Source organism: Calonectris borealis, chromosome 8 (assembly GCF_964195595.1).
Source record: "Calonectris borealis chromosome 8, bCalBor7.hap1.2, whole genome shotgun sequence".
In the NCBI taxonomy this organism is placed as follows: Eukaryota; Metazoa; Chordata; class Aves; order Procellariiformes; family Procellariidae; genus Calonectris; species Calonectris borealis.
Window position 1 is genome coordinate 28,341,672 of NC_134319.1, and position 17,851 is coordinate 28,359,522.

Here is a 17,851-nt window from a genome sequence, read left to right on the forward strand (position 1 = left end):
CGCTTACTGGATCTTTGATGGTATGTGGCAGTAATCTAGGAACTAGAAATAGCTGAAGATCAGAAGGCACCTGGTATCTCACAGCACAGTTTTAAAAAATTCTAGGGCAGCTCCAGCGACAGCTGTAGCACCACAATAAAGACAGCCTATTTTTGAAGAAAAGCAGTGTATAGTCTCATAAAGGACAGGCAAAGTGCTGAAGGTGGAAGAAGAGCTCTCCATTTTTTGAACATACCCTTGTGGACAATCTATAGCAGTGTATTTCTATGTGAAAATGACTGCGTGTTTCAGAAAAATTAACTGGTATTAACAGATAGGCAACTCTAAATACCATGATCTGTTAGACAAGCAGAAAGATGTTTTGGTTTTGTTGTTGTTGTTGTTGTTTTTTTTACCATAACAGTGAATTTTACCTTACCATGAAGAAAGTAATTTGCAGTGTTGATTGCATTCAGCCGTAATGAATTAAATCTTGAATCAGATGTGTGATGCAATAAACAAATTTTAGCAACTCATAAATACTTTCCTGAATGAATTTGCATCAATACTTAATGACAATGCTTTATTCTTATTTTTGTTGTATGTGAACTTTAAAAAAATTCTTTATTTACACAATCAGCTGACCTGCTCAGTTGATACAGCTGTTTACCTAAAATAGAGGCCACTGGCTGGTCCCCTTCTCCTTTAAAATAACTGTGGTCATTTCCCAAAATCTTTTCTGAGCTCCATGAGCACGTTGCCCTTGCTCATCTTCTCTAAGTCTTCTTCCATTGTAACGGTTCGCTGATCAGTTGCACATGTATGCATATGTTACATAAAAGAAAACCACTACAGACATTAGAAATGGTACTGTAAGACTTTCTTCTCAATCTGCCCATTTGGCCCACAGGTCACAACTGTGCAAAAACTCTGAAAATAAGTTTTTGCTTTTTTCCTACTATTCAAGAGGCATTAATTTCTTTTATACTCTGGTCTGTAAAACTAGCTTGTCACGAGACAGTAGGTACTCTCTTTTGCTTAATTACTAATTTGGTATTAGTACACCTTTATATCTGAAAACAGTTTTTTTATACAGTGTGTTCTAATCAGCTACTTACTTCAGATCTTGCAGAAGGTCCTTTGCATTAAGCATCGTTATTAAAGAGGTCGTGGCTGCTGGAATAATGATTATGGGAGTTCGAGATCCTGTAGAGATAATAAAGTTACATTTGCCTGGTGGGTTTTTTTTGTTGTTGGGGTTTTGTATGGGTTTTTTTTTTTGTTGGGTGTGGTTTTTTTTTCTTTCCCTTTTTCATTAAAGGAACTGTACGTAAGAACAAACCTCTTGCTTAACAGATCAAAATAATGGAAAAATATTCAAGGAAAATTGTAGTAAATCTTTCTTAAACTGAAGGTTTTCATTCACCAAAAAAAGCGTACCCCTGTATCAGGAATCTCTAAATATGGGTAGGACCCATATTTAGCAAAACAGAATGCTGTCTGCAGTCCACTGCTTGTTTATATTGTTGCTTGTGGTTCCAGCAGAAGATAGAGTGGGCACAATTCACACAAAAATGAAAAGGATTTTGTAACTAAAACTGACTCACCTTTTTTCTGGTTTGGAGGTGGTCTTGCTTGAGAAACTGAGAAAAAATAGAAAATATGGCAGAATGACTAATACACGAACACAAATGTTGTAAGGCAACGTTTCAATGTTTTTGGTTGCAGAAATGAACAGAGAAGAATCACACTACAGTCATTAGATCATTTTCACAGATGCAATACACAAAGTTGAAAAGGGATTTGTAATTTGGGTCCCAGTATTCAGAAGACAAACAGCTTTTGACCATCTGAAACAGATATTAGGACAGTTGAGTCAATCTCTCCTAATTTTACTGGAACTAGTCATCCCTCTCCATCCTCCTCAAAAGGTCGGGGCACTACAGCTTTGACACAAATTGCCAGCAATCTTGAAAAAAGCTGCTTGTAGATCTTAAGTTCAATAGTGCTGAACCAACAGAAACACTTTTTCACAACAAACTAATCTTTACAGACCCTCACCTTTTCATTAGTAGTTATTACTGTACATGATATCTGTAGGATTTAGCTATCCTTAACACATATAGAACTTCCAACAATCAAAAGCTGAATTTCAGGCTTGCTCAAGTTAATTTTGGATCACAGTTTGAGTTACACGAGCTCTTTCTCATTGTTACACGAGAAACAATGAAACTTGACAGATATGGTAGCACTCAAGCAAAAAAAAAACAACAAACACCACCAAAACAAACAAAAAAAAACAGCAAAAAAACACCAAACACAACCACACAAACAATACCAGCCAGATAGAAACCAAAGAATCCCCCCCTCCAATTAAATGTTTCCACTTCAGTCTTCCAAGTTGTGACCTCCTCAATATGGGAGATACTTCAGTCCAAAGTTGGAAAAGCATGTATGCTTCTGCACTTTGGTGCGATTAATGAATAACCCAGCTTCCTCTAAATAAACATTTTATAGTTCAGTTTTCACAAGTCCTAACTTAAGCAAAGAACTGTTGTGCTTATAATTATCATCATACGTGTTTATCCTAATTCACAAAATCAGAAAATGGTGAGTAGTAGAATGACTGATGCAGGCTACTATGCCTGACAAGTTTCATTGAGTTCCAATTTCATAGCAGCAACTTGCTCATGTATATTTACAACCAACTGTTTCAGAAACTGCCTCAAACAGTATAAATATTCACAACATATAGTTGCCATTGTTGAAATATTGAGACCATATCCTTAATTATCTTTTCCTGACATTGTCAAATGCACAGATATAATTGGTGACACTATATTGAACTACATGAACTTTAGCTTCCCAATGATTTTTTAATTTTTTTTTTTTAAATCTATGTACCTCCTTAATGTAAAAAAGTTCCTGAAATATATGGGCAGCATCAGCTGCCCTAAAAAAAAAAAAAAAAAGGGAGGTGGGAAAGCATCTATAAGAAATTTGATAGCTGTACCAAGACAGGTTAGTAGAAAAGTAGGTACTGCAGAAAGGTGCAGAAAAAGGTCTTAAATTAAAAGCACACCTCAGACATATTTTAAGGTCAGTGTTGTACAACTGTTTTGTCCAATTCAACTAATGCTTATGTGCAAAGCAGCATCCTCCTGGAAATTGCACATTTTAAATACTCTGACTGCTAAGAACAGAACACCTGATTTTTTAAAAGTTCCAAACCCCAAAATATGCTAGAACAGGCAGAAAGATTTTTTTTTTTGAATGAAGCAGTATGTACTTTCTTCAGATTATACCTCTCTTCTTTATTCTTTCTTCAACTTACAATATAGAGGCAAGATAATGGATTAGATTGGCCTTAGAGAAGGGCAATATCAGTATAACCTGTATAATGTACAGAAAATACACTTCTGCCAGTTAATGTCCATGAAGTCACAGCTAGCAGTAGGGACCTGTGACAACTCAGTCAGATTTCTGCTCTTGCCACTTCTACCCTTTTCATACTGCTGTCTGTCAACTCCATTTGCATTACTATGCTTAACGGGTCTAGTGAGAAGTATGACAGGCAGCATGACCTTTCTAGTACCAAAATAACCAAATAGAAAAATCTGTGCACAACAGCATTTAGGTATGCTGAGAATATTCAATATTAGAATAGACTTTTGGGGAAGAGTCATTTTTACAATATTAAGTCTTAGCATTAAATCCTACTAATAAATGTCAAGGAATTAGCAAGGCATGCATTGAAAGCATTTAATAATCTCTATAAGAATATACAGTAGTCCAGCAGTACTTCTGGAAAAAGTATATTGATTTTAAAAGGTAGCTTTGTTTCAAAAAAACCCCAAATGTTCCCTTTCCAATACCTTCATAACAAGAAAAACCATCATCTTATTCTTAAATAACACCTTTCACTCGAGACTTTCTTCTATCAAACCAGAAATTCTCATAGTATGTAAACTAGGTGCAGATATGTACATAGCTGTTTGGAAACGGATCCTTTCAGACACTGTCTGAACCCTTACACTCTTCTAGAAACTCTTTCTAAGGGTTTCTCATTAAACCAAAACAAAGTACTTATATCATTCTATCTTTGAATCTCAAATTGCGATTCAATCTGACATACAAAATGGACTTGGTAGCTCAAGTCTGCTAACTGGGAATTAAAAAGCCAGTTGAGGATTCTGGCCCCATTACAAGTACCTTATGTGCCAAGATGTGTGAAGAAGTAATCATAATACATTCAGAGAAAGACTTATTTCTGATATATTAATAATAGAAGTAATAATATATCTCTTTTTGAGATTAGCTTTTCTATTTAGGTTGTTTCTTCTTGGAGTATTAACCAGCTCTTATTATATATTTGAGCTGGCATTTGTGAACTACCAAGCTGACAACCAAGAAGTTTGTCACTTTTTAATTTCACTAGCACATCCTTTTAATGGGCTAATTGGGCAACACACTGAAGAGAATGAACCCAAGCCCCATGGTATAACATTAATCAAAAAGTTATTTCCAACACATATGCAGTTAAAGGCCACAAATAAACAATCCCCACTTCATTCTTCAGCTAACTAAAGTTTTAAATAATACTTCTTTGAAACTCATACTTATTTGGAACAGAAGCACAAATGATAGTAGGCCACCTTACCTGGTCGTGGTACAGGCTGTGCTGCTGGAGTTTGTGTTTTTCGAGCAGAAGCACCTTCCTTTTAAAAGACAGAAGAGGTAACATTAACAGCTGGCCTTCTTGTCAGGTACATGGGGTCTTTTAAATGAACACAGAGCTACAGAGGGTATCATGAAAATGATGGCAATACGTTTCCATTAAAGAGAAGAAACCAAACAGTGAAAATATTCAAAACTCTGTACAAATTCTGATTTAGACTTGGGGAGGACAGATAACCTCATAAGATTTTACAGGTTTACATTTTAACTATCAAATGCCAATCAGAAACTTTTTTCTATATTCAAAGAAACCTCTTCTATTTATAGTATTGTTTCATTTTACCTATGATCACTTTCACCAAGGGTTAATAACATTAATGTTAATAACATTAAGCAATTGGCTATAGAAATTTCAAAACAAGATCTGCTTATGCTCTGGATGGAAAACTAGGACCAAGAAATTGCAATGCATTCCTGCCTTGAAGAGTTTTAGTGCCCAGAAATAGCACTCTCATGATACTTAGTTCTGCTCATGCCTCATCCAATTACCTTAATGTAACAAACAAAAGACCTGCACTACTATTTATCCTTGTTAACTCTGCAGAGTCAACACACCACGCAAGAGAACAGTGAGGTCACACATGTCTGGGTCCAAAGCAACATGAAATTCCTGCAAGAACAAATTCTGTTCTCAGTTACTTCTTTGAAACCTCACTGAACAAAACGTGTATTACTAACAATATTACTAACACTGTAAAAAAGTGCTATGTATTCCAGCCACTTCAATTTGCAAGGCTGACAGAAAACCTTTTAACATGAAACCATGAATTTTATCTGAAAATTACTTAAATGCTATGTGAAGTGTACCCTTCAACTGTGAGACACTCAGAAAGGTCAGAAATCCCGCCCTGTGAAAACCTGTTGGAAAGGACTCCAATATGGCATTATCACATTTGTATGTCCACACTTAAATAACAATATGTTCTGTAATTCAAAATTAAAAAAGCTAATGAGCAGGGGACTACACACAACCAACTTCAAGTTCCATGATTTAAATAACTTAAAGAAACTGCTTTTAAGTTTCCACCATGAAAGTTAAAACCCTGTTTTTATCTCAAGAACTATGAGGTACAAATACAAGAGAAGATCACTTGACAAGCCCTCAGAAAACAAAATTTACTCAAAATCTCTTTTCCCTGAGCTTTAGTCAAAGCCCCCCATGATTAGTTACAATAGGCTGGAGCTGACATTTGGTAGAGCATGCAGCTTTTGTAACTTTTACAGTCAGCAACCTCCTATTAATCTTCAGTATAAGGATTTAACTCCCCCTTGCAAGAAATGGATTAAACTCGAATTTTGCTGTATTCTTTTCTGCTTATTAAAATACCAACATCTATGTAGGGCACTTGAGTCAGTAACTGTTATTTTAAGACTTATTTTTTTAGTACCTGAGAAAAGGTATTTTTGCCAATGTCCTTTCACAATAATTACTCAGCAAATGATGAAAATCAAAATACCACACTATAAAGGAAGAGCAGCAGGAAAAGCTGACTACCCTTGAGAGAAGCCTCGTGACTGAGAAACAGCAGTTATTGGAAACATCACCATCTTTCTTTCCGCCAAGAAAGTGGAAATAAAACATTTTGCGTCTGTTTCTACAGAAGAATGTCATTTTCTGCATGAAAAGGCTGTTCCTGTGATGCACTAATTACACATGTTGAAGAAATACCAAGAATTCTCCCATACCATTTCCTTAAATTCAAAGTACTTTATGAAATGGAAAAAAGAACATCAAGCTAAAGAAACGGCACTTCCTGCAATGCTGTCTCAAGTTTCTAAATCCAATTCAGTGTGCTTGGATGCCTAACTATTCCTGTCTGCAGTTCTACACGTCCATTCCTCTTTTCTCCCCTACAGAATCCGTAACACAACTTTTCAGCCTCCCCTTCCACTGATTCAGTGCCTCCCATATCTTAAACAGACCCTGCAGGACCTACAGCAGCTGCAGCAATGGGAGGGAACCAGGAGCTGCTTCGGAGATTCTGGACTTTTTCTGCAGCCTTGGAAAACATTATAACCAAATTTTAAACAAAGCCCTGCTTTGGTTTCCATATGACTTGTGCTTGTGATTTCTCTCTTCACCAAAATATCCATAAAGCACCAGAATATACATAGAATCAAGCCTAACAAAGTAATTGGCAAAGGATCTGTTTGGGAGTTTTTCATACTTCTCTGAATTGTCTAAAGCGATTAGTGGGAAACTTAGTGCAGAAACCTAAAACAAAAAAGCAGTGCTTTGAGAACATTGCAACTGAAAAACTAAAAACCAACCCCAAAACAACAACAAAAGCACATTAAAAAAAGATCACATGAAAATATCTGAGTAATGGTAGGAAACAAATTCATTTAAATGACTAGATACAAAAGACGGCTACCACTTCCATGCCTACGACCTTTCTATTTGTAGGAACATTTTCTGCAAATCAATAAATGATGGAGGTCACAGCTAAATCACTGCCTTAGACTGTGATAAATTCATGGATGAACTGCTGCTCACAACTGATATTCTGGCATCGTAGCACAGAAGCTCAATTGTCACCTACTGAAGGCGTAACATCCATGCCTTGTAACTGATTTACATCTCTTCTCTCTTTATGATTATCAGTGACCTAATCACCACCTCCTATTATGTAAAAACTGCAGACAATGTAGCAAAAGAAGCTCTGATCAATATTTCAAGCCCACATTTCTTAAATGGTTTGTAAGGAGAAAAGTATACTGTTAAGATGAGGAAGAAACAAAAGTACAGAGCAGTGATGGTTGACAAGGTACACTATGTGGAGAAGAAAACCCGCGTTCAATAGGGAAGTCATTAGCAGGATAATTTTGCTAACATTTCACACTGTCCTGAAAACAAAAGATGCTGAGTTTAGATACAAAATTAATGCTTTTCAAAAGCATTCAGATAGAGGTATAAGTTTTTTCCTATGACAACGCACTAATTTATGATACAAGCTCTGTTTACAAGGCAGGTATAACCACAGAGAACTACATGCTAGGATTTCTCCCAGAGGAAAAGAAAATTAAGTTGACGGAGTAAAATTCATTGTTGGTTCATTCAACCACACAAGGTAAGTGCTGCTGGTAATTTACAGCCTGTTAGCTACTCAGAGGCAACTTCTCGTTCGCATGCTCTAACTCCTTGCAAAGACAGTAGCTTCCTTCTCAGCGAGCGCACAGTAAGATATTTCAGATCTTCTAATGTGAAGTTTTTAATGTAAAAGTTACTCTGAAGTAACTAGCACACTGCAAATTCAAACTCCAGTTAGGGGAGCTTTTGTTTGTGCAGCTGTACCCTAAGCACCAAAAGCAGCAGAAATCACTACTTAGCTATTTAAAGAACATTCATTTCCTCAAAGTTTCTGAACATTTAACATTTCTGAACATTCGAGTTTTGCTCGAAGATGACATACCTAATTCTTATGCATAAGCTGTTTAAGACTGTTAAGGAGTATATTATGAATATTCATAAGTTGAAACCAATTTAGTAACAAAACCATGTAATTTGAAAAATACAAATCTTCTTTAAGACGACCACTTAACATCGTATTTGAATCAAAAACATATTACTTGGTTTAGTTGTGCTAATTTACCATAGAAGGTTATATATAGTTTACTTATGATTTACATTAAATATATGAGTATTTAACCATCCAGAAGCAACAACCTGACGTAGAATGAAATCAGGAAAACAGATACCGAAAGCTTCATACCTTCCTGGATTTCACTGCATCATTTACAGATACACAAGTGTATATACTTTTCAGTGGAATTCATTCCATTTCAGTACTAATGTTTCCTATCATATTAGACAGTTACGAAATGTCTGCTCAATAACTGTTTTTATTTTAGTATGCCTTCTGCTATTTAGCATTATCCTACCTAAACATCTAAAAATATTGGGTTCACAAACCACTGCATGAATAGAAAACAGGTCAGTACGTGTGAAAAAAATCCAGATTCTCACTTACAGTCAAGCAAGGAAAAAGAACCCACACCCTGAAGGACGACTGACTACTTCTATTATTGTACGCCCTGGTAATTAAGCTTTTAGTGTGTTCTTTTCTTCCTTCATTCCTTCATACAATTGCTATGTTTGTCTTAAAAATTCAGACACTGATATGTGCTCTGGTAAGTTTTGTGAGAGTAAACTATGTTTAAAATAACAAGAAGTTTTAGGTATATTGCTTGAAGTCCCTTACATATGTACGTTTTGTATACAGGTTGCTTCACACCTTTCCTTTCATATGTGCATTCATTTTCCCTTCCCTGCTTCTACATTATACAGGCAAGTTGCAATATATTATGAAGATGCAAATTGGCTTGGGCAGATTCTTACCACACTTGTCTGTCCTCCAATATATTGCATCCTCAATCCATTTTAGGGTAAAAAGTTCAACAACTTATAAAAGATCTATTTCTTGCAATAGTAAATCTGAGATATTGCATCTACACAAACATCAAAAATTATCTAACAAAACAAAAGCAAACTATGGTGAATCTATAGTTGTATTTAGTTACCCAACAGTGGGTGTTGTTTTGGTTTTGGGTTTGTTTGGGTTTTTTTTAACAGCTTTTAAAACCATCTGTAGTGTTTGTTGACCTTTTTAATTTAAAAAAAATAATCTCTCATTCTTTGTGTTAATTTGCAAAAATCACCAATTCTCAATATTCATCTGATACCAGGACTTAACTAGTATTTTTCTGTATTTTAGAAAAAATTCTATATTTTAGATACCTAGTACTTTTCATAAGTCTAAATGAGCATTAACATCCACAGTTAAGTTACTTTCACTCATTTCTCAGTTGGAATCAGAAATTGCCTGAACGTAACTCATGCTACGTTTTAGGAAATGAACCCTCGTGTTTTAAGCAATAGAACATGTTATATTGGTAGAATTTTTTCTTGGAGGCACGTTTCACATATACCCAAGTTAATTTACTCTCTTGAAGCACAAAAAAGCTATTAAAAGTTTCTTATTGTGGCTTCACAAGGTACAAATAATGGAAGGAAAAACCTCAAACTCAAACTATTTCATTGCACATTCACTATCCCAACTGGTTTCTATGTAGAGAGCCATACAGTCTGTAATATTTTGACCTTTAAAAAAACGTTAGGAGCAATGGATAGAATTGACAATTTGATGCCATCTTGTAGCTTTTTTAATTTAGCAAATTTCATTTCTGTCTTGGTCCTTCATAACATTTAAAGTAGTACAAGACGTTGACTAAATCTAAATCTAAAAATTTTTAGGTAACTTGCATGCTCCTGCATAGTAGTAGTACAAGTAAAAACTACCATTTGATTCTGCAAGAAGTATTAGCAACTGCTTGCATATAAAACAAAGAAGCTTTCACCTTCACCATCCATGACGGAAGACAATTCAACCAAAGACTCTCCTGGTCTAACGATGAACATAGTCAAACTATAACACTCGTATCTCAAATGAGAAAAAAAAATAAATACATGTGGATGGTGAGCTTGTAAAATTATCTTCAAGAACAGACTTCAGTTTATCTGTTCAATTTAGAGCAGAAGAGACTGTAAGACTCATTTTAATTACCAGCAACTATATTATCATTGCCTGAGTGATTCAAAGTATTGAACCTTTGAAGATTCTAGTAAAGCCAGCCTAAAGAACTATGGCAAAATTTAAAACACATGCATAGTTAAGAAGAATATTATTTTTCTAGAAATTAAGTCTTGTATACATCAATGTATGACAAACAGCCAAAACAATGGGATGACTTCAAAACCAGGTATCTAACATCTGGTCCAGATACCCTACTTTAAGCTAGATAGAAACATCTATCTATGTCATATAAATAGCTCAGATTCCGAAAACATAGGGCTTTGTTCTAAAAATTTAAAGCCCTTAAAAGCCTTGAGGGGAAAAAACAACCTTCCAAAGAACCAAGCAAAACAATCCAACTGAGTTGCTCCGCCTCTGCAGTCTTCCTAGTAATTCTCTGACTTCAGTTTATATCAAGAAAATTTTAATAATATTTTAAGTTTAACTCGTGTTTCACATCATCATTCCATTTACACATGAAACTGGTATAGCTTATTTGGATATTTCTATGCATACAAATCTGCATATGCAGTTCCCCAAGACAGATATTTAAATAATTAATTGCAAGCTTTTAACTACCTTCCCAATTTTAAATTATGCTGTAAAAAAATAGAATTTGATAACAGGATCTTAACTATTGGGCAAATACTGCTAATATCACAGTCATTTTAACTTCCATTGCTTGTAACATTAATAAAAAGGTCATTTCTACTGTTTACATTGTTTCAACTTCCTTATAGTCTAGAAAAGAGAGGGGGAGTTTAAGCAGAATTAAAGATATTTTTATAGAATGAATTTAAAAAGGGGAAAAGTTTACTATTATTTATCAAAGGCTTCTGATACCATCTGCCTAAGGAAAATAACACCATAGCTCGACTATTTCCTACTTCGACAACTAAAAAACTGATGTGACAAAAGGGGTTAGTAAAAATTATATAAATCATATTTATTTCAAAATACAAAACTGCTTATACTGAAGACCATGTCTTATCAAGCATAGTTTGAAGAAAAATACCAATGGAAGATTGCCAATCCTCAAATTCAGTTGTAAGAAAGAAAACTTGATGCCCATTTTCTTACAAAGATAAGGCAGATTTAAATATAGTTACAACAAGTTTCATAACTGTAAGGAAATCAGTTGTAGACAGTCTCTTCTGAATGAGTACAGTATTACAATGACGGAGGAGAGAAAGCAGAAGCAAGGGAGGGTGGCAGAAATAAAACTATGCTGATGTCATCAAGGGACTGTCCTGGTTTCGGCTGGGATAGGGTTAAATTTCTTCCTAGTGCTGTGTTTTGGATTTAGTACGAGGAGAATGTTGATAACACACTGATGTTTTCAGTTGTTGCCAAGTGCCCTCCTAGTCCAAGGACAGCTCCCGTGCCTACTGACTGAGCTAGGTACACGAGTTTGGAGGGAACATAATCAGGACAGCCAGCCCAGCTGGCTAATGGGGTATTCCATACCATGTGACATCATGCTCAGTATATGAATGGTAGGCGTGATCCAGGAAGTAGCAATTGCTACTTGGTTATCGGTCAGCGCGGGTGGTGAGCAATTGCATTGTGCATTACTCATTTTGTATATTTTATCATTATAATTATTATTTTCCCTTTTCTGTTCTATTAAACTGTCTTTATCTCAACCCACGAGTTTTTCTCACTCTTACCCTTCCGATTCTCTCCCCGTCCCGCTGGGGGGGGGGGGGGGGGGGGGAGTGAGTGAGCAGCTGCGTGGTGTTTGGCTGCCTGCCAGGTTAAACCACGACAGGGACTAACTGAAATTTAGGAATACTAGTACTTGTTGTTCCACAGCATGCAAATTAAACTTTTGTTTGCAAATCTGGTCCTTTATTAATCCATTATAGAATTAAAACTGACAAGATTACTCAAATTCTGAAACACTGACACTGTAAAACATAATAAAGAGCACAACTGATGGGTTTTTTTTCAGCAGCAGGTTAGGCCTGGAGATCAGTGTCATTGAAAGACGTGAAAAATACTCACTGCAATTTCTTGTTTATTACAACCAGGTTAAAAGAAGTTCTGTTTAAACATGGAAAAATATGACTGAATTAATTGGACTGCTTACAGATAGCCTTAGGCAATATTCTGGCTCTGCAAAGAAAATGGTTGTAAGCAACATAAATGACAACTGGATCTAAATGAATACTGTAGTGATTAGTGACCATATAAACATGCTAAAATAATAATAATAAAAATTATTGGAGATGCTTTTGGAAAGAGTTAATGAAAGCAACAATTACTGAGATGCCTTCAAACTTAAGCATTACCCCCAAAGCTAAGCTCTCAAAACATTCCTGAACAGTCTTCAATGAAGTGTGCTAGAGCTCCTCCCATCTTTATCCTTGCACAAAACATCAGTAAAATTCAGATTTTCGTCTTGAATTTACATCAGTCATGTAATTTCAAACTGTTGCTATTGAAATAGCAATTTTGAGCTGAAGAGGAATGTTGGTGACAAAGCCAGATTAAACATGTAAGCACTTCCATTTTGCTGGGGATAAACTGTTTTCATCAAAACACAACTACTCTTAATCCTGAGAGGAGAACTCCAGAGGTTTTGTTTGTTTGTTTTTTTGAAAAATAAAGGCCTGCCTATGTGTTTATTTAAATGACTCACTCCCATGAAATGCACGCAAAGACAAAAGTAGGTATCACTAAAACATTATTTTTGCTTAGAATTTCTTCCCCTTTGGGTTAATTATCTGAGCCGGCCTCACGCATATTACTTGGCAATCGGTAAGACTTTTGAAAAACACAGTTTGAGAACAAAAAGATTGTTTCATCTTTCTCAAAAGTTAGGTGCAAAGGTTTATACACTACTGGTTTTCTATATACTAAAATCAGAACATGCCACACCAATTCAATAGAACTGGAATTTGCATAATTGTGAATTTACGATGATTTGCTAATGTTTTAGTCTCCAACTTTCAGCTTCGTGCATTCATGAATCTGTAGTTCCAATACTACCTGTAACCACAAGTATGAAGTGGTTTTTCACCAGAAACATCACAGAATATGGGGTGCAAACAATTCATTTGCATAAAAGCACTTCTGACGTGCAAACTCTAAACATACGTAGAAAAGCACTGTTACTTTTCTATTCAGATTCTGCTTTGGAAATTGTATTCAAGGGAACAGTCATATGTACATTAAAGAAAATGTTGCTCAGTACAGAGCAACAGGAAGATCCCACTTACACCTGCATTCAGCGAGCAATAAATCTGCAGAGGAGAAGGCTTAAAAGACCTCAAAAAAGGTTCCTTTGCAACTTCTGGAAAGACTCATGAAATGCTTTGTGTGAGAAGAGTATTTTCAAAAGCTCTGCAGGTGCCTAAATGAATACAGATGGATCCTTAACTTCTGCGTGAAAATTTTTCCAAAAAACCCAAACTGAACCAAGACCCAAGCAATTGATTAACTTTATGTGATGCTGTTCAACGTCTCAATGCAACAGAAACTGATGAGGCTCTTTCCAGACTCCCCTCGGTTATACTGAATCATGTTGCTTGAACAGGGGATGCTGTAATATTAGAATTCTAATACGTAGGAAGCTATCAAAGCCCTTAGGTTTTTTTGTGATTGCTTGTTCACAAATTATCCAGCACCTCTTTTTCCCAGTTGTACTTCATCCTGATGTGATCTTCTCCTTTCTATTCACTGAAGAAAAGTTTTAATATTATTTTTCCATACCTTACCAGCTTTAGCAATCCCAGCACTATGGTTATACATTACGTTACAAGAAAACATAATTATCATGGGTGGTCATGGCCAGACAGATGAAAACAATTTTCCAAGTAATCACCTTGGAAGACTTAAAATATCAGGAGAAAACCCTGAAACTGTATTCCTGAAAGCTGAACAGTGGAGTGATGAACTCTTAGTCGTTTGTGTTGCCTAGAAAAGTAACTGCTGAGTTCAAAACCAGCATGAGCTTTTCCAGGATCAAAAGCTTTAGCTGCAGCTATAATAAATTGTAATAAACAAGCCAAGAGATAAGAGGGCTTGAGCGATGACAGTGATGATTATGAGAATACAACAGACTATAACCACTTCGACATGGAAAGGGCTATTTTGAACTGTCACAGGCCAGGGAAAACTCTAGAAAAATGTTCTCGTTGCAGATTGTCTTGACACTCAAGGCTTCCTCCTGTATGAATAACAGCTAATCTACTATGCAAGTGCAGCTGCAAAAGGTGCTTTTTTTAAACCACAAAAGGTGATGACCTTGAGGCCTGTTATAATTGGACAGGCTGCTAGTAATACTAAAGCACAGATCCGTGTGGTCAGTCGAGTAATACTGGTAATGAAATTTATGCTACCTCAAATTTTCTTAATTCTTTTTATATTTCTTTACTTTGTGAGTTGTATACTAAGACACCACAACAGTGTCTTGCTGGACACCCACTTGCTGCACTGGCTACAGCAAAATTAAGTGATACAAATTGTACATATAGAAAATTTAAAAAGTACTATAAAAAGGAAAAAAAAATGTGTATTTATAAGAGTTATTTGTGCCATTTGCAAACAGAGTAGTAAGCCTCCACATAACATCTATTAAAGCCCTCATCAACAAACTGTCCATTGAGACAGAGCAGGTTCACTATCTTGGGTGCTGGTGATAAAAATATTGACAAAGTATTGAGACACAAGAGATATCTGTACAACAGCAGACAAGCAAGTTAGAAACAGAACAGTAATTTACTGCAAAAATTTCTGAGTTTAGTCCAGCATGAAAGTCTTATGATTTCTGGACTTGCATATGCTGCAGTTATGCACACACTGTAATTACCCCAAACTGGGAATAGAAGACTAGAATACTGTCTCTAAACATTTGTCCTGCCCCAGCTGTGTAATTCACAGGTTTATTTTCAATTGTCATATTTAAAAAAGAAAAATAATATCGAGGAATGAAAACTAACCAAAGAAACACCATATTCACAAAAACACCCAGATTTTGTCCAGCTCTTACTCTACAGATCTTATTGCTTTAACTCATTCAAAAAACAGACTGAAGGGAAGAAAAAATGTTGTGTACCATGAAGATGGGAAGTGAATCAAAACAGTATGCACGCAGAGTTTTTTGGTGGATGGCGGTGGGAGGCCAATGGGTGAACAGACTTTTTTGTTTGCTTTTTAACACTGTGGCTAAACACCATTGATCGTAATAGCAGCAAAAGGTATCACTTCTCCATGGCAAGAACACAAATACAGTCATTTCCCCCTTTCTCAAATGCCTAATTTAAGGCTTACATTTCCAGTTTTTACAATCAGAAAAGCCCCTGTGAAATGTTTGCCAAGCACTATACATAAACACATAAGCATTATTCATGCATCGGAACAGCAACAAAAACTTCAAAGTTTTTTGCAATAAAAGCACCTCTAGCTGGGGGGGATGGGACGGGACGTACTCACGTTACTGCTAGCCCAGATTCTGTTCATCTCCTTTCCTCATATGGGACTACGTAACGGTCTTTGTCAAGAGGTTGATAACGTGTTCAGGGGAACTGAGCTACACAGTTTTTACCACAAGAAGCTGGGAAATCTGACACATAACAATGTGCCCCCAAACACAAAGTTATTGGTCATCTCGTGTATAAACTTTTATTTCACTAAAAATACTAAATCCAAGAGAAACCAGCTATTTTGAACAGACACAGAATACCTTACATTTTCAATGTGCAGGCTTGCTATATGGTGCCATATGAAAAAGCACTATTTTGAAAACTATTATGACTGGAGCTGGCATTTGATTGCAGTGTTTCTTTCTGTCTGATGATTTCATACACTCCTATCAAGTAAAACAAAAGATTTCAGCAGGTTTAACTTCAAAGAAAACACATCTATTACTGGATCAAAATGTTTACATTCAGATTTCAACAAAATAAACAGATCCTTGGAAACATTTTCCCACATTTTAACTCAGGGCGTAGAGGCAATTTTGGATTCAAAAGAATATACATACAAACTTCAAGAACCAAACCTACAAAGGTCATAAGCAGTGTATTAATAGTACCTCAATCTTAATATTAAACTTTAGGAAATACATAGCCTCTAGCTTCCCATGCCTTATATATTTAACACAGTAAAACATCATGGAAAAAAAACTTGCACTCTTCAGTATCCTCAAATGGCTGCTACCACCATAGTAAAAATCATTAACATAACTTTCTCAGTACGATATTCTGAAGTCTGAGCATTTCCAAAATTTACAATAATAGCATCCCATTTATACCAGTCACAGGAGCTTTGACAAACTGTCTCCTAGACTACCTAGATCTTTTCCTTGGACTGCATTATGTGAAAGTTTCTCACACACCATCATAATCAAACACCCAGAATAAAAATGCAATGGTTTTGGTACTGTTATATGCCATTTATGGTCCTGTTCTGCAATTTTCTCTCCCCACAGCTTTCCCACTGAGAACCACTGCACTACATACTTTTCATTGTAGAACACTCATTCCAGAATTCTGTTTTAATTAAAATACAATTTTATTTACAATTATGAAGGAACACTCAAATTAGACCAAAACATTTTTTATCCTTCCCCCCTGCCCCTTTCCAAGAAATTTCCACCCCCAGATACAGATGTAAACAGATTAAAAAGTTAAAATATTTTGCAGGGATCACTACTACACAACACTAAATCACACTACTGTACATGTCAGCAGAAACAGCCAGGAAGCTGCCTGAACCCAAAATCCTGTATTTCTTAAGTTAAGCCTTTATACTTATCCAACAGATTCCAAGATTAAAAAAACCTAATAATCCCCCCAACACTACAACAAATTAAAACCTTCTGTTTTGTACCCAAAGTGTGAATAGACAATGTACTGCTCAACTTTCAGTTGTCTTCATTTAAGTGTGTTCTAAAAGCCTGGCTCTTTGACAAAAGTTATACAGCCTTTGTTAGGGCTGGTTTTTCTTCAAAAAGAAATCATGTATTTGAGTCAAGCAACAGAATCACAATATTAATTATCATATAACAAAGTCACCTGGGACATTTTAGTCCATTTTAGTATTTTAGTCGCCCATCATGGATTCATATGTTGCAGACAAACAATAGAAGACTAGATACCATATTTTCATCATAGCAACAATGCTTTCTACTTGTGTGCTTGATAAATATTTAGGTTGCAAGAATTGTCTTCAAAATTTTTTGCACTAACATGCATGCAACAAATTTGTGTATTATTGGTGCAATATTATATATCAAGTAGATTGTGCAAACTGCTATTAGTATTTGTATCCCAAATAAATGTATCATTCATACCACCCTACTGTAGAATCTAAAAGCCGATGATGTTATATACCTATATCAAAACCTAACTGTAATGACAATAAATCATGCATTAAGTTAAAATACAGGAAGGATTCTGGCTGTATCACACAAGAGGAATTTTTCCATTCGGCCTTCTGCCTCTGCTTTCAGCTTCCTTTGGCATTATATCTAAATTCCCCATTATTCTTCTCTCTTTAGTAGAGAGGATTAAATTAAGCTCTTCTCAAAGCACTAAGACGACAACATTCAACTT

General features: G+C 35.7%; 1 protein-coding gene across 1 annotated transcript in view; it reads right to left on the reverse strand.

The window, feature by feature from the left end:
* Positions 1-17,851, reverse strand: part of CDC73 (cell division cycle 73) — a 110,519-nt gene that overhangs the window by 18,638 nt on the left and 74,030 nt on the right. The window contains exons 11-13 of the mRNA XM_075156563.1: positions 4,640-4,697; positions 1,587-1,622; positions 1,098-1,185 (exon numbers count right to left, since the gene is read on the reverse strand). Of these exons, the coding sequence (XP_075012664.1) occupies positions 1,098-1,185; positions 1,587-1,622; positions 4,640-4,697 (182 nt within the window). The remainder of the gene's footprint in view (positions 1-1,097; positions 1,186-1,586; positions 1,623-4,639; positions 4,698-17,851) is intronic.